The 17703-nt window shown below is 42.5% G+C and overlaps 1 protein-coding gene across 1 annotated transcript in view; it reads left to right on the top strand.

Moving 5' to 3' along the window:
• Nucleotides 1-17703, top strand: part of LOC123952604 (ras and EF-hand domain-containing protein-like) — a 164009-nt gene that overhangs the window by 90064 nt on the left and 56242 nt on the right. Inside the window, 3 exon segments of the mRNA XM_046021859.1 lie at nucleotides 2007-2228; nucleotides 2309-2821; nucleotides 2823-2962. Of these exon segments, the coding sequence (XP_045877815.1) occupies nucleotides 2007-2228; nucleotides 2309-2821; nucleotides 2823-2962 (875 nt within the window).

The raw sequence follows: 17703 nt of genomic DNA, 5'->3' as shown, positions 1-17703 counted from the left end.
GCCCCTAATAAAGTACAAGTCCCTCTCTCTGTGATCTTGTATGGTCCCCTCCCACATTGAGGGTATGTTGGCTTGCCTTGTTGACCATCTTGGCTTTGTTGGCCATGTTGGCTTGCCTTGATGAATGGAATATCAGCAACCATGACATAAGCTGAGGCTTGAAAAGAATTTGTGCATTGGGATTTAGCCTCTTGGATCACTGCCCCCATGTAACAAAGCCCATGCTAGCCTCTTGAAGACATATGGTCCAACTAACAACCAACACCCACTTCCAGATATGAGTGAGGCCTTCTAACACCATGAAGCCACAGTGAAACCACCATAACTACATAATCTTAGGCAAGCCTGCAGAAAAACTACTTACCCAACCCTGCCCAAGCTAATGACCATGAAATTATGAACAAATTAAACGGTTGTTGTTTTAAATCACTAAGTGATTGTTGTGTTGTTATGCAATGGTAGATCACTTAGAGTGGGTTTGGAGTAGATCATTATCACGGGAAATGAAAAGATGTGTACACAAGACATTTGCAAGGATTTGTATTTCTTGATGACTTTTCAGTCAAGGGACTCAGTGAAAGTGCAAAGCAGGTCAAAAAATACAAGAACTTAGAAACTGAGGGCAATGGTCAAAGTGAATTCAGGAATGAAGTTGCAGGAGCAGTCTTCAAGAAAGCACTTCTGTCTAAGCAGTTAAAAATATTAACTCATCTATTTTGAAAACTACAGATATATAGTAATTACTAACAGTATAATGATAATAATACTTCAAAGGTTTAGTTGAACAATTCTATTTCTAAAGCTTTAAGGGCATCATCTAGCTAGCCACTTCTTCCCTTATATGGAAAAATCAATCTTTAGAATAAACAGAAGGCACTCAATAACAATTTATATTGCAATAATGATAAAATTCATTTTGATGTGTTAGCTGTCCACTTGCATGGAACTATATTCACTTAGCAATTAGACTGCTAAGATCAGGGCCTCTAAAGGAATGCCTCTCATAATTTACCAGTTAAATTTATAGATGATAATTATCAGTGATATTTATGGCTTGATAGATGCTGAGCATTGACTCTGTTTATTGTACTATTCAAGAATTAACAGTTCCTCAGATGGTTAGCACTTAGTCTTATGTTTAAGAACACCAGCCTGGAGGGATCCTTATTGTCAAATCCCCTCCTTTATTTTAATCATAATTAAAAAATCAAAGTAATAAGCAATGAAGAAAATCCAGCATGAGATAAAAATGGAAATACAGAGTCATAACTAAAAGAAATGGCTGTACATAAAAGAAAGTCTAAAGCGTGGAGGGGATGGATAATGTAAATACAGTAAAAATAACCCAAATGCATTTTCACAGGCATTAGAATCACTGGAGGGAACATTTGCCTAAGTCACATGACAGTGAGGAAAGTCTCTTGGAAATAGGGTAAGATTGAAAAAAAGAAAGATCAAAATGATCGAATTTTTAAGATCTTGTACCCATTAAGCAGTCAGTATCAAAGACACAATAGCATTGCTGAAGTAAGTGTTTAAAATCAAAGGGTAACCTTGCACTTGGACATAAAATTTCCCTAAGATTTATCTAAAAAATTTTTTTTAAATCACCCTAGTTTATAACTGTCGCTGCCTGCCAAAGAATTTTGATTACTAATTCTTTCTCAGGTTGTGGAGACAAGGACCGAGAAAAATTATTCGGATGCGGGGGATCTGGAAGATCTATGTGATTTCTGATATGTGTTGACCAGTTGGAACTTAATGTTGGGAGGGCATAGATTAAGGAAAGCCAGTAAAATCAGAAAATGGAGTCTTCTGGTAAATCTCGTAGATAAGTTTGCAAGAAAACTTGTTCCCAGACAGAATTTAGGACTGTATATGCAGACGTTTACCAAAATTCCGTAATTACAAGAGACTGAAATATGCATAACGTTAACCAATTTGGGAGTCCTACCCCTATCTTCCTTTTCTCTTATTGTCCAGGTAGCTTTGCACTCTCCTGCTAGCTCTTGGCTTTAACCGAGCAACCAGTGTTTTACTCCAAAGACCCTGGCAAACGCTACCGCTGCAGCCCCGGTTCTGGCCGGTATCCCAAGTCTAAGAGTCCCCAAACCCGGCTCAGCCAGCTGGAGCCTGGCGCAGAAGGGACAGCGGGCTCCGGAGGCCTGGGAGCCCGAACCACGCGCCCCTCCTACCTGGCTGGGCGGAGCCAGATCCGAGCGGAAAGTGTGAGGGCCGCCCCACTGGGCCCTCAATCTCGCGCGGCCGCTACTGCGCTGTACGCGGAGTCCGCACCCGGGCGGGAAAGGGCCGCGCGCGGGACCAGCGTTGGAGGGGCCCTCCCCCGGCCCGCGCAGGCGCCGCCCCCCCCCCCCTCCCAGCGCGGACATTCCTGCAAGCGGCCCAACCAGCCAGAGGAGGCTCTCGCTGCGGCTCCCGGCGGCAGCAGGTGGCCCCGGACTTCCCGCAGTTACCGCTGTCTCAGTGGGCCGCGCGCCCCGTCGCGCCCCGGAGCCGTCTGGGCTACCCTCGCCGGGCGGGATGGAGGTACGGGGACCGGGAGGATCTGGACCACCTGCGCTCGTTCTTCGCTGCCTGCGACACGAACCGCTGGGGGCGCCTGGAGCGCGAGGAGTTCATCGCTCTCTGCGCTGAGCTGCGCGTGCGGCCGGCCTACGCCAAGGCCCTGTTCCAGCGGCTAGACGCTGACCGCGACGGCGCCATCACCTTCCAGGAGTTCGCGCGCGGCTTCCGTGGACGGCACCGAGGCTGGGCTCCTCGGGAGCCCGCGTCCGCCAGAGCTAGCGTCCGCCTCAGCCTACGCGGGACCAGACCCCGAGGACAGCCAAGAGGAAGAGGGCGACGGGGACGCACTGGGAGCCCCCTGGGGTCTGGCGAGCGCCGGCCAGCCTTGGCAGGACTTCCAGGCGCGACTTGGAAAAGAGGCCAAATTCATCCCCAGGTGCGTGTGTGGGTTGGAGGGCGGGAGGTGAAGATGGTGTTACCTGCCCTCACCGGTGCGCTGTCATCTCCCTCTTAACCCGCAGAGTTAGCAGACCTACTGGACCTACTGGACCCAGCTCTTCTTTCTGAGTTGCTTTTCTCTGTCCAACTATTCATAGGGGAGATCTCCCTAGAGTTGAAGAAAGGGAGTGCGTTCAGAGTCAGGGTTTGGGGAGAAAGTTTCCCTTGCTCACTTCTGAGCCTTGCAAAAGTCACTTTATTAATTACCTGGGCTGCAGTGAAATCCGCAGCATCAAGAGTTTGTTCCCAGACAGAGTTTAGGAGCGCTCTCCAGATCTCATTGCACCTTCTAGCAAGGCCCCCTGCCTGCACCCTGGGCTGTGAGCTGAGGATTGTCAAATTGGTGTCCCTGATATGTGTAGTTCATGTATTTGTTGTTTTCCTACAACATAGAAGACGAAACATGTTGGGCATTTGTACTGCTGGACTTACATTCTCATTGATACCTACCATATATTATGCAGTTTACAGTTTACAGAGTTCGTTCATTTAATTTTTGCAAAAACCCCGGATGTGGATTTTCTCATTTCTAATTGGAGAAATTTAAACCCAGAAATATAGACCCGTAAGACATTAAGGAACTTGACTGATTAATGAAAGAGCAGGGATTTGATCCCATATGTTGTTGAGCTGAAAAACTCTGTTTTATACAATAGAATAAAATGATAAAGTTATATAATAAATTCTCTATGGCTCCGACAGAAATGATATCAAGTTACTAACTTAATTCTCAGGGGGAAAGGAAATGCCTGCAGGGCCAGGCTTGGAAAGATGCTTAGGTTTTATTCAAGAGAAATTTGCCTCTGTGCTTTCCTTCCTGTCATGGTGTGTCTTGAACTGCTGTATTCACTTCTTCCTCAGACACTCTCAGCATGTTAATGCTGTAAAATGTATTCCTGCTCTCTGTTTGGATTATGGTTGAAAGGCAGCTTGCATATCTTAGACATAAAACTCAGAAAACCAAATAGCCCTGGGAGGATCATTGGTCTTGCTCACCCATTCACAGCTTGGACCTGCTGGCTTGGGAGCCCCACTTCCTCCTCCTCCCAGCTCCTCCCTCCTGTTTGGAGAGTGAGACATGGAGAATGACTCACTGCAAGTATGAGAAGGATGGTGTAGAGAAAGTGGGTGTGATACTCACCTTTTCTATTATTTACAAATGAGTTAAAATACAATCTCTCCATTGGGGAACTTGTAAGCATCGCTACAAACTATATTCTTGGAATTATCTTTTATCTGTAACTTGGTTTAGGTCCAACTGATTACAAAAGGCAACATTTTTCAGAATCAGGGAAGGTGAGCCCACGGGATGTTTTACACACGAACCTATGCACATACCTACTTTTCACAGTTGTTAAGTCTCAGCAGCAAATACTTGACACTTAACCTTGAAATGATTAGGATGGTCTTCTTAGTATCAGTATAGAAACTGGGTTTTAATATTACTGGTGATACTGTTATCATGATGCCTTTCCAAACTCTTCAATGGTTATTAAATTTAACGGGCACCAGAGTCACCTGGTAGACTTGTATTTTAAGCCACACCCCCTTGTGACTGGAGATTAACAAGGACAATATTTGCCTTCCTGTGCTTGTTCAAGTGGAAAAGAACTAAATGGAGTTGCTTCATCTGATTGTTACCATGGCAGCCAGTAACTGTTTTTGGTAAATTTGATGGCTTCTATTCCACTTTCTCATACAGCTGTTTACCTTCCTTCCTCTCATCCGAATGCGGTAAAAATCGTTTATCATCGATAATGCTGTTGGCATTATTTCAGCCAAATTAATTCTGCAGACGTTAGTGAGTGCTTATTTTGTGCCAGACACTGTCGTAGGTCCTGCCCTAGGTCCCGGGGGACAAAGACAAGGATGAGATGTAGTTCATGCCTTCAAGAAGTTTATAGTGTGGGTGAAACATTTCTCAAAAATTTCATCAAAGAACATTTAAAGATAAGAGGGTTATTTGCAAGAAATTCCATACATAGCGAACATAGCGCAATAGTAACCAGGAGCCGTCTTTGAAGCCTTGAGTTTTTATTTTTAAAAAGTTCATGTGTTTGTTCATTTTAACTCCATATTATATTGGGGCTTATTTTAGTATAAAATATCATATTTTCCTCCAGTGGGAAATTGTTTCTCTAGGAAGGTGTGCCATTTCATCGGGTGGCTTTTTTCCTCATCTGGCACCCCTGGTGGCTTCTTGTCCAATGCGTATCCAGGGGGTTTCCAGGTCCAGGTTGAGAAGATGAGTCATCAGATATTAGAATGTTTGGCTCCTATAAGGAAAAATGTGGTAGTGTTGACAGAATTTCCAGTTGTAAGACCAATCAAAGTCCTGGTTTAAAAATATAAACATGTTTGGGTTAAACTCCCTAGTCATCAGTGTTGTGGTCTTAGAGAAGAAATAAGGTTGCACCGTAAAAGGATGAAAATGGTCTCTGGGATGTGTGTCAACTCACTCTTCAGTTGGTTTTTTTGTAGAAGATTGAAAGACTCCTTCCCCTAAAGGGGAATGTCTTCAGTAGTCAAGTGACTGTTAGCCTGAGCTAGGAGGTGTACATCTTCTGCCGGGGCAGGATGGCCATCACCACCTCCTGGTGACCTGGAATTAGGTCGGCCAACAGGTGAAACCACAGTGGGCAAGGCAATGTGGTTATAGAAGAGAATTCAGGAAGGAAGATTGTACAAGTCCAAGAACTCCATGAAGTGGGGAGAAAATGTTGGGTGAGAGAGAACAGACTTGTAATAACCTAGTCTGGCCAATTTTTTGTGCCAGGGGTGTTATGAAAGGGAGTTTTGTACCTAGTAGATACTTAATAAATGTGCTCAGTAAATGTTTGCAAAATGAACAGAATAAACTGATGTTTTTTGATTCCTTGATTCATATACTAAGAATGCAGTTCATGGTATGTGTATTTTCTTTATTTCCAATAAAATTGGTTTATTCTCTTTTTTTTTTTTTTTTTTTTTTTTAACATTCTGCTGTAACCTGGTCATGGTTTTCCAAGTTTGGCAAGAAAGGAGGGAAATAGTGTGTGTGTGTGTGTGTGTGTGTATGTATATATAAACATTTTACTGGGGTAGTGGGATGGCAAAATTTTCAGCTCTAGTTGGACCTAAAGTTTTTTTTGTTTTTTTTTTAAAGATTTTATTTATTTATTTGACAGAGAGAGATCACAAGTAGCAGAGAGGCAGGCAGAGAGAGAGAGAGGGCAGCAGGCTCCCTGCTGAGCAGAGAGCCCAATGTGGGACTCAATCCTAGGACCCTGAGATCATGACCTGAGCCGAAAGCAGCGGCTTAACCCACTGAGCCCTCCAGGCGCTCTGGACCTAAAGTTCTTCAGAGTTTTCTCAACTCCATCTTTTGCATTTGTAAGTATTATTTGTGAATTGATTTCACTTCGATAAATCAAGTTAGAACGGCATGTTTTTCACAAACAGAATCATGAGGATCCGGCTGGCACGAACACCACCCTGGATTTGTGCGTGGACACAGGTACGGCCACAATGGCCAGATCAGGGACAGACCCAGGCTGGTGCTTGTAATGTAACAGGCGTTAGTGTGATTGGTGTCCTGCCAGGCAGGGCTAGGCTGTTTGTTGTTCAGACACCAAAATCTATCCCCTCTACTCAGCTGTTTCTCCTTAGTTTCTGATCTTAACACACGCGTGCGCGCGTGCACACACACACACACAGACACACACACACATACTCTGTTGAAGGGGAGGCTTTTCTTTTGATTATGTAGAAACTGAATTTAATTGAGAAGAACCAAAACTACCCACTTGTGATCTGTGTATGGGTTATCAAAAACAGTGTACTTCAGCATATTCGTGTCACTGTAGTGATGATTATGAAAATCAGGAGAAAAAAACTCAGTGACTGAACACCAATCCCACTTAAGCAGGACATTTTTAAAACATGTAGCTACAAGTAAGCAGAAGGATAGTTTCCACACTGGTCAGGGTTTCTTTTACATTTCCCCCTCTCGGGTTCCACATTAGCCCTTTCCAGTCTAATCGCCTTTTTCCCTAATAACATGGTTGCTTCACAAACCCCCTTCTCTTCCATGATGTGCTTCCTAAGATGGGAAGGCAGAGGGCAGATAGAGGCAGAGAAATGGAAACTCAGAAGGCTAGAGATGTGAAGCGGGAAGGATAAGGGGAAGCGAAAGACAGAGGTCAACAGACAGATGGACAGATTGGATAGTGCCTCAGTTTCCCGTCTCTTTCCACTGAACAAGTTCATTGCCATGAGCCACCTTGTGCTGGGGGAGGCAAATCAGCTGTTCTCTACTTGATTTTAGCTCTTGAGTATCCTCAGAATGTGAACATCTTGATGCTTTGGATGGTGTTTGTAGTATTTGAAGATACATTTTTCACTCATGTGGCAGGAACATTATCTGGTGTTCATCCAAGGAGGTACAGACTTGTTTCAGCCTTGAGGCACGGCAGTGGGTTGGACCCCCAGTCCTGGAAGAGGATTAAGCGTGTTTTTGCCAATGTGTGATATTTACCTCTGGCCCTGGCCTTGGGATCTCTCAGTGTTCTGACCACATTCTTTCCAGAATTCTCTGCTTTTTCTGGGTTCAGAAGTGGGGTCTTTGTAGATACATATTTTCTAACTGTTGTTGGTCTGCTGCTTTTCCTTTTTTCTCTTGAGTGTATTCTCTAATTCTGAGTGTCATTACCCCACTGCTGAGTAGAAGAAACCTGTCTGTTGAGAAGACCACAGCTGTGCCTTAGACCTTATGAGCCTTGCTCCTGGGCTTTGTAGTAGTCTGTACATGGCTTGGTTTTTACGAGCTCTACTTGTTTGTGGTCCCTCCTGGTTTGGATATTTGAATTTTATTTCAAGGTAATGATTTCATTTTGGCCTCCTGGCCCCAGAAACATGTTCTGGCCATCCCATTCTTGGAGGATTGTCTGTCTGGCCAGATGGTTAGGGGCCCTGCTCAGACTGTGAGGTTCAGTGTTTTGTTGTCAAGTTCTTGATAAGAGATTATTTATCCTGCCCTTATGGTGTGGACACAAAGGAAAAGACTTCAGTTGGGGTATCCTGGGAAGACTGCATTCCAGGAACCACAGACAGTTCTCTTAGCTGTCTTTTAACCTGAAGTTTTGATTGACTCCTCTCCTAAATCACTGATCAAATTCATGGTCCTACTACTCCTGTCACTTTGAGAATGGAGACATTTTTGTCTGTTTCTTCATTTCTGTCTGGGTTACATAATCTTAACTTCATTTGGAAAATAGAAGTAGCTATATCGTGCTGATCTGCCTTGAGTGGAGGTTTGGAGGCTGCCAGCAGAAATGGGACCCTGTCGGGGATGAGAAAGAGATTCAAATGTCTGGGGGTTTTTTCCTTCTAAAATGGTGTATAGAGTATACATTCTTGCTTTATAGGTAACTTGTTAAAGCTTAGGTAGCTCCCCATTGCAGTATGTTGTTGGACGGGAGAGATGGGAAGAGATTCCTCATCATGGATATTCAGGCTCCTTCTGTCTGATGATATTAGTCTTATATCAGGTTGTAAAATAGAAAGCAAACACTATATTCCAGAGGAAAGTTGTCACGGGGAATATATGTATGACACATGATCTACTTATTAGTTCTTCAAAAAGGGATTCCATTGCTTCAACTTGTAAATATTTGGGATTTCCCAAATTATAATTGCTTTTGTCAGAGCAGTTATTAAAGGAGCACAGTGAATTTTGACCCTTCAGGGCTTTGTATGTCTTATAAAAAGATCTACAGATGCAGTTTGGACATGTTTCTTCAGTTCTTTCTCTCATTCACCCAATATGCCTGCCAGCATCCTAGGCACTAGAGAGACTTTGTAGACTTGACCCTGACCTCCAATGAGCGTATTGTCTCAGTTTCTTAATTACATGGGAGTTGATACCTGAAGGACCTGGGAATTCAGTATAATCAATGAAACTATACCTCCTGGTACATTCCCCAGCCTATGCACATTTCTGAGTGGTTCTCAGATCAGGGGCTACAGAACTTTTGGGGTCTTTACACGTATACTTGGGAATCTTAGAATACGGTACGTTTTTGTTTTCATTTTGACAAAATAAAATACAAACTAATTTGCACACATTTGGAATCATGTGGATGACTCGTACCTTATAGAAACTCCCATGGTCACTGTAGCATTATTCACTGTAGCCAAGAGATGGAAGCAATCTAAGTGCCCATTGACAGATGACTGGATGAAGAAAAGGTATATACCTACAATAGAATATCATTCAGCTTTAAGAAATAAGGAATTCCTACAATGGGCAGCACAGATGAACCTTGAAGAATTACACTAAGTGAAATAAGCTAATCACAGAAGGACAAATAATGCATGATTCCATTTGTATGAAGTATCCTTAGTAGTCAAACTCTTGGAAGGAGAAGTAGAAAGGTAGGTGTAGGGGCAAGGCAAGGAGAGAATGGGGAGTTGTTGTTTAATGGGTATAGTGTCTCAGTCATTCAGGATGAAAGGAGATTTGCTTTACAATAATGTGTCAACAGTAGTGTCCCACAAAAGTTTTGTTAAGATGGTAGGTTTCCTGGGTGCCTGGGTGGTTCAGTGGGTTAAAGCCTCTGCCTTCGGCTCAGGTCATGATCCCAGGGTTTTGGGATCGAGCCTGGAATCAGGCTCTCTGCTCAGCGGAGAGCCAACTTCCTCCTCTCTCTCTCTGCCTGCTTGTGATCTCTGTCTGCCAAATAAATAAAATTTTTAAAAATAAATAAATAAATAAATAAATAAATAAATAAATGAAGGTAGAGTTCCTGTATGTTTCTCACCAAAAGAAAAAAACCTTAAAAGAAATAGGAAATTTTTTTACAGAGATGAGAAATTGAGAAAGTACCGAAGTTCTGTGTCTTAGCTTTTGTCTTTTGTTTTTGAGCTGTCCCAAGTACAGGTTCTTTCAAGCTTTGCCCCTTTAATATACCCTTATTTGCTGTTTGTGGGTGAGCAAGCAGAAACACTTGAGATAATGACACATTATTTTATTTATTCATTTAAAAGATTTTATTTATTTGAGAGAAAGAGCATGAGCAGGGGGGAGGGGCAGAGGGAGCTGGAGAGGTAGACTCCCTACTGAGCAGAAAGCCTAATGCAGATTCCTTTCTGGGCTCTATCCCAGGATCCTGAGATCATGACCTGAGCCAAAGGCAGACACTTAACTGAATGAATCACCCAGGCACCCTGAGATAATGACATATTTTAAGGGCACCATCCCTACACACAGACACACATATCAAGGGCAACCACTCCCTTCAATTTCAATTTTTTAGAATTTAGTTTTGGGACATTTTATGAGAAGGTTCAAGCATGAAAGCCCATTGTGATTATTTACAATTATAAAATTATGGAGCTTGTTCAAGTGGCTGTTTTGTTATAGTGATATCTTTGACCAAGAGTATTTTTAAATGTCTGGATATGAAGCAAAAAACACAAGTGAGTTATTCATTCGAAAACCCGCGTGCCAGGGTGAAAGTGTCACCTGCTGTCAGCGGTGTCAGCCACTTCGTACTTCTTGCCTCCACAGAACAGAGTCACAGTCTGCTCTGGGCTGGGCTGGAAGAATTCCAGAAGAGTCACCTGAAAGTTGCTTAGAATATCCATGTTTGGGACGCCTGGGTGGCTCAGTGGGTTAAGCCGCTGCCTTTGGCTCAGGTCATGATCTCGGGGTCCTGGGATCGAGTCCCGCTTCAGGCTCTGCTCAGCAGGGAGCCTGCTTCCCTCTCTCTCTCTGTGCCTGCCTCTCTATTTACTTGTGATCTCTCTCTGTCAAATAAATAAATAAAATCTTTAAAAGAAAAGAATATCCATGTTTGAGGACATTTGTATGTCATATTTTCTGACAGAAATGTTATAAACCAGTGTTAGTGTTGGTGATGCAAAATAGTTTTTTTTTTTTCTCTCCTCAGGGATACATGCCACAGCACAAACCTCCGTCTGGCAGACAGTGTTCGTTTGGGGACGTTAACAAATGAATTACAGAGCAGGCATTCTTGCTTGAACACGGTGCATGCATTCCCGAAAAACGTAATATTCTGCAAACACACAAGACATATGAAAAAAAAAAAAGGATGGGGCTGACCACTAAATATTGTACACTTTGTAGCCAGAACACTCAAAATAACAGCAACAATCCTAATAAGGTACTAGGACAATAAAAAAAAAGTCATGTTAGAGTCTTAATAAACACAGAAATATAACAGTCTAGGAATCCCTGTATATAGTTTTAAAAAATAAAAATACAGGATTTTGTAGTTAATTTTTTTGAAGGTGAAGGAAGCTTGATGAGGAAGGTGTGTAGGTTGTGGCTGCCGAGTTATGGGGCGAAGGACATAATGCATAAAGCTCTGAGAGAACCAAAACAAAGCACGTGGACAGTCTGTGCCAACAGGAAGGCCCCAAGTCAAGTGGACGTTGTGTCCCACACTGTATTCACCTGCTGTCTGCTGCTTCAGCTCTGGGAATGGACTTGCATTTGGTGGCTGTTACTGGGCGGGAGGGTGAGGCACAGCATTAATATGTTGGGAAGTACAAGTTCTACTTTAGCATCACTCACCTATGAGCTAATTAATGCTCGAGGAACACAGTTGTGGCAGAGCAGTCCTGGTCTTGAGTACGGATTCATGAGGGTGTAGAACAAGGCACAAAGCCAGGATCTTGAGTGAGGTTGGTCCCGTGTGTATAGATTTGGAGGCTTTGTACTGGTCTAAAGGGGTAATGCATCACCTTGCTGCTAATAGATCACAGTGTCTTCAGGCCAGTGAAAATCTGTCAGTCCGCAAAAGTCTGCCTATCTTTTAGACAGGTTGTTACAATCCTAATGAGCCCTGGCAACAGTTAAAAATACTACGATCTAGCTGAGCGTTTGGGCCTTAAAAAGTGACCTCTCTGCCGAATAACACTTAAAGTTGTTGCGCAGCAACTGAAAAGTAATTCAGTTCTTATTGAATTCAATTTATTCAACTGAGTAAGTTGAATAATCTTTTTTAACTCTTTTAGGCAGTGCTAGCTTGCATATGCTGTGAAGCTGGTAAATTTTTGGGTGTGTCTTAGCACCAAAGTGCAATGATTCAAATCACCATGTTATTTAGGGTTCCCAAGAGAAACAGAAACAATAAAGTGTGTGTATGTGTGTGTGTGTGTGTGTGTGTGTGTCAGAGAGAGAAAAAAATATTTTAGTGAGTTGGCTAATTGTGGAGGCAGGTGCGTCCCAGCTCTGCGGGGGGTGGGGGGGGTAAGACCAGGAGGCTGGAGACCAGCGAAGAGTCAGTGTGGCCCCGGAGTGTGATGGCAGTCTATTGGCAGAATGCCTTCTTCCTTGGTGGAGGTCAGTCTTTTTCTTACTGTCTTCAGTTAATAGGGTGAGTCGTGCCCACATTATGGAGGGTAATGTACTTTACTTAGAGTCTACTGATTTAAATGCTACTCTGATTTACAAAATACCTTCACAGCAATATCTGGACATGTATGACGAATATTTGAGTACAGTAGCCTCACCAAGTCAACACATAAGATGAGCCACAGCCACTAAGAAACTTTTTCAGATATTCTCAGTTTTTGAGATTACCTGTGTCTTCGGAATCAGTTTTGAAAAGATCAAAGAACACTTTTTAAATGCTTCTAGGTTGTAAAATATGTACCAAAAAACTTTCAGTTATTTATCAGAATCTAGAAATATCCCTGTACATCTCTTGTACCCACTTCCAAATGCCAAAACACTCCAAAACAACATACCACATTTCTGTGGCAACTTTAAAGTTACTGTCATTTTTCTATTGGCCAAGAAAAGGCTTGCCCTCCTTATATTTATGGCTCTGAGATGGGCCCTGAAGAAATGAACTTATTTTTCTTTCTTTCTTTTTTTAAAAGATTTATTCATTCATTTTAGAGAGAGTGGGAGAGAGTGAATGCATGATCGAGGGGAGGGACAGAGGGAGGTGAGGCTGAGAAGTAAACTCTGTGCTGTGTGGGGAGCCTGATGTGGGGCTCAATCCCAAGATTCTGAGATCCTGACCTGAGCTGACACTAAGAGTCAGACACTTTATCACCTGAGCCACCCAGCTACCCCCAAATGGGCTTATTTTTCAAGCTCTTCTCTACCCCTCCATCCTTACCCTGCAGTCCCACTCTTTATCTCAGTATCTCTAAGTCTGAACTGAGCAGCTGACAGAACAGACATTTTGGATTGAAGCAGCCTTTGCCCTGTGGCAAGCTATGCCAGCATTGCACACTGTAGCCCTTGCCTGAGCAAACCATTGCTTGCTTGCTCACTTCTTTCTTCCTTCTCCCTCATCCCCACCCTCCCTCCTGCAAATGCGTGGGCAAGACATTATGCCAAGAAGTCCAAAGGCTAAAGTTTTAATGAGAAGCAGTAGGAAATTCCTTAGAGTGGGGACACGTTCTTTCTTTACCATTTCTAACCACTAGTTTTGGTTCCTGAGTTGGTAGTTGCTACCAAGGATGGAATTTGAGAGGCATAGGGAAGCCTGGATGTGTTCTACCAGATAGAGGCCTTAAAATTCAGCCATAAGAAAGCCAGTGGTTCCATGCTCATATTCTTAGAATGAGGCATTTTTTAGTTCATCAGCAGACCCTGCTTTTAAATCCCATCTTTTCTCAGACATTGCTGTTCAAGGGCCTCAGACTGCAGCATTGGCAGCACCTGGTAGTGGTTCTAGAACTGCAGACTCCTAAGCCCCGTCATAAACCTGCGGAAGGACCTGTATTGTAACAAGGTCCCTTGGTGATTTGTGCATGTATTTAAGTCTGCCAGGGAAATGAGAAGTGACGGTATGGGACATGGCCACATTGGGTTGGGAGTTCAGTATGAAAAGATAGAAAAGATCCAGAAAGAGCATGTTAAAGACGTAGAAGGTAGCAAAGGTGAACTTCATGTACTCCAGAATTCTTCCCTGGGTTGCCTCTGGTTGTCTGAAATCTGAGTTGTGAAGCATTCATGACTGAATTACCCTGAAGATAAGTAACCGATAGTTCACCAATGTGAATGTATTTGTGAATACAATTGTGAATGAATTTGTGAATGCATTCTTCAAAGACAGATAGGCATACAGCACAGTGCACAGAGCTTACCTGCACACACCTTGCTGAATCTTCCCCAACAGAACACTCCCATAATCAGCATCCAGATCAAGAAACAGAACATTTTACCACATCTGCAGAAGCCCTCAGTGCTCCCTTCCAATCCCTGTTGCCCTCACCACCAGGTTAGTCATTATCCTTTGCCTGTTGCTTGTTGTTGTTACTGTTTTTACTTACACAGAGGGGCTCAAACAGTGTATTTACCCTCCTGTCCGCAACCATATGTTCATGAGCTTGGAGCTGTACATCTGTCATTTCCATTGCTGTAGTGTATCCCTCTGTGTGAAGATACGACAGTTGACCCATTTCACTACTCATGGTCAATTGGGAAATTTCTGCCTTGTGGCCTTTACTCCTATAATGAGCAGCCTGTCACATGTCTTTTGGTAAATGTATGGACACATACAATGCATTGCCCTTAATAATTTCAAAATAATTTAAGATCTCCTTAGAAACTCACGGCCATGATTGTGAAGCTTTCATCTTGGGCTGTAGTATAGCGATACCCCATGTTTGCAAAGATGGTCATTCAGCTTGGCTTTTTGGGTTCTTGTATACATTTTCTGTTCTTGCTGTAAGGCTGCTAAGTTTCATTTCATTATCGTCAGTTCTTCCTTCCTTCCTGGGTACCTTGTCTGCCAAAGATACACAAAGCACATGATCCTGTATTTTAGAATAGTGTTTTCAAACCCCTGCAGGATTATTCCTGTACCTACAGGTTATTCCTGTACTGAGCAGGGGTGTCTCAGAGGCTGCTTTTCATTCTTTCTTGCTTTTCAGCCTTCTTTTGGATTCTTCTTGGTGCCAGATCTCCGACTTTTAGGTGGCTGGGGTACTGCTGCCATTTTGAAATCATTGTCATTATTTTTTTCAGTCTTAATAATTTTTATTCCTCTGTTAGCCCCTTTTCTCCTCTGCTCATTTTGAAAGTTCCTCAAAGTAGACATGATAGTTCTAAATTATCTTTGTAGAAATTATGCCACTTAGATAAGCACGAATACTCAGTTATATTATTATGAAACATGTGAGAAGTAGGTGTCTAGCCAAGAGTGGGCATGGGCTTATGCTTGGATGAACCCATGGGAGTCTGGCAAGGTGTGAGCTTGCACCTGTCTCATTGGCCCCCAGCCCAACAGATGGTCACTGAAATTATTTGTAATGCTGTTTTATGAGTCTTAAGGAAATGCTACAAAAACTATTCAAGAAGGTAAACAGATACTACAGCTTTGTGGGTTCTCCTTGTCCACTCAAATGAATTATCATAATAACTCTGTTACAGCTCCTTCTTTAGTACTTGGATTGAAAGCAGCCATTCGACATTTATTTCCATTTTGTCTCTGGGTTTTGGGTCAGTTGCACTGCCCAGAGGGGATGTTATCCACACAGATGAGAGCGGAGGTCAGTTCATGCCACAGGTAACTGGAATGGCAACTAGGGGGGAATAAAGGTTTGGGATGAAAAATATAAACTGAGATAAATGTAAAAATACACAGTGCTTTGAAATTCCTTTTTTTTTTTCTTTTTCTTTTTTTTAATATGATGAAGGGGTGAGTTAAGTTGGTGACTCAATTAAGAGACCAGTTTTTCTTTTCTCAGCTCTCAGGAGGAGTTGAGTTCAGATTCCTTCAGGAGATAGTGTTTGCATGTCTGAAGGTAGTTTGCTCTTTTAGTGGGGGACAGCTCTGGGAACTCAAAAGTGGATTAGTTTTCAGGGCAACTGATCCTGATATAAAGTGAGAAAGTCAGGTTTTAATAGGATTTTTGGCTACTTTCTTTTTTTAAATTACATTCCAGAAAATTACCCTTCAGTTGTTGAGAAAATCAAATGAAAAAGTAATTAAACTTTCCTGCTGGGTGCTGGGGAAGCAATGAAGTGAACAGTTGATGAGCAATGAAGTGTAGCTTGGGAAGCTTCTCCCTTGTGGAAAATATGCCCCATGTGCCAGCGAATGAGACCAGGGGTCTCTCAGAAGGTCTTAACTGTTGAAATGTCAAATTAATGATGTCAACAACATTTTATTTTCAAGTGTTCTAGAAAATTTGTAAGGAAATCTCTATAGCTAATTTGACTTTAGTTTGGTCTTTTTGATCTAGCACTGCGTAAAACAGAGACTGGAAAGCCTTTATTGATTTATCTTTATGTTTGACGGTGAGGTAGGAAGGGAGATAGGTAAAAATCAATGATTCTTTAAAAAAAGTAGATTAAAAAATTCTTTGATATGCTTTTTGTGCAGGAACTCAATAAACACTACCACGTGTACAAATAGTTTTAATTTAAGTTAGTTCGAGGATGCATGGAAAAACTCTCGTTTAATTACATGATCTTTCAGAGAAAACTCTTGTAACCCTCAAGAGAGGTTTTTAAGAAGCCCAGAGCAGGCTGGTATGATCTACAATAGTATCATCCATACTGCAGCGTAAGGTCAAGATTCAGCTGTTGAAGAAAATGTGACTATAGCTTAGGCACCAAACAGTTATCTTTCTGTGATATCTGTAATAATTTAGCATTAAATGCCAACCAATCAATAATTAGTAGTAGGCTTTTTCATTACCTATTATATACAAATTCAAAAAAATAGGTTTGCTACAGAGTGAAGAGGTAAGTTGCACTAATATCCCAGAATATGCTAATTTTAGTGGAGAAAAATGTGCTCTTTAGTGGTACTCATGATTCTATGTGATATGAAGAAGTCTTTTGGAGATTTTTTTTTTTTTTTTCAGCGTAACAGTATTCATTCTTTTTGCACAACACCCATTGCTCCATGCAAAACGTGCCCTCCCCATCACCCACCACCTGTTCCCCCAACCTCCCACCCCTGACCCTTCAAAACCCTCAGGTTGTTTTTCAGAGTCCATAGTCTCTTATGGTTCGCCTCCCCTCCCCAATGTCCATAGCCCGCTCCCCCTCTCCCAATCCCACCTCCCCCCAGCAACCCCCAGTTTGTTTTGTGAGATTAAGAGTCATTTATGGTTTGTCTCCCTCCCAATCCCATCTTGTTTCATTGATTCTTCTCCTATCCCCCTACCCCCCCATGTTGCTTCTCCATGTCCTCATATCAGGGAGATCATATGATAGTTGTCTTTCTCCGATTGACTTATTTCACTAAGCATGATACGTTCTAGTTCCATCCACGTCGTCGCAAATGGCAAGATTTCATTTCTTTTGATGGCTGCATAGTATTCCATTGTGTATATATACCACATCTTCTTGATCCATTCATCTGTTGATGGACATCTAGGTTCTTTCCATAGTCTGGCTATTGTAGACATTGCTGCTATAAACATTCGGGTACACGTGCCCCTTCGGATCACTATGTTTGTATCTTTAGGGTAAATACCCAGTAGTGCAATTGCTGGGTCATAGGGTAGTTCTATTTTCAACATTTTGAGGAACCTCCATGCTGTTTTCCAGAGTGGTTGCACCAGCTTGCATTCCCACCAACAGTGGAGGAGGGTTCCCCTTTCTCCACATCCTCGCCAGCATCTGTCATTTCCTGACTTGTTAATTTTAGCCATTCTGACTGGTGTGAGGTGATATCTCATTGTGGTTTTGATTTG

The sequence above is a fragment of the Meles meles genome, chromosome 11 (genome assembly GCF_922984935.1).
Source record: "Meles meles chromosome 11, mMelMel3.1 paternal haplotype, whole genome shotgun sequence".
Taxonomy (NCBI): domain Eukaryota; kingdom Metazoa; phylum Chordata; class Mammalia; order Carnivora; family Mustelidae; genus Meles; species Meles meles.
The sequence above is the reverse complement of the archived record's forward strand: the minus strand, read 5'-3'. Positions and strand labels throughout refer to the sequence as shown.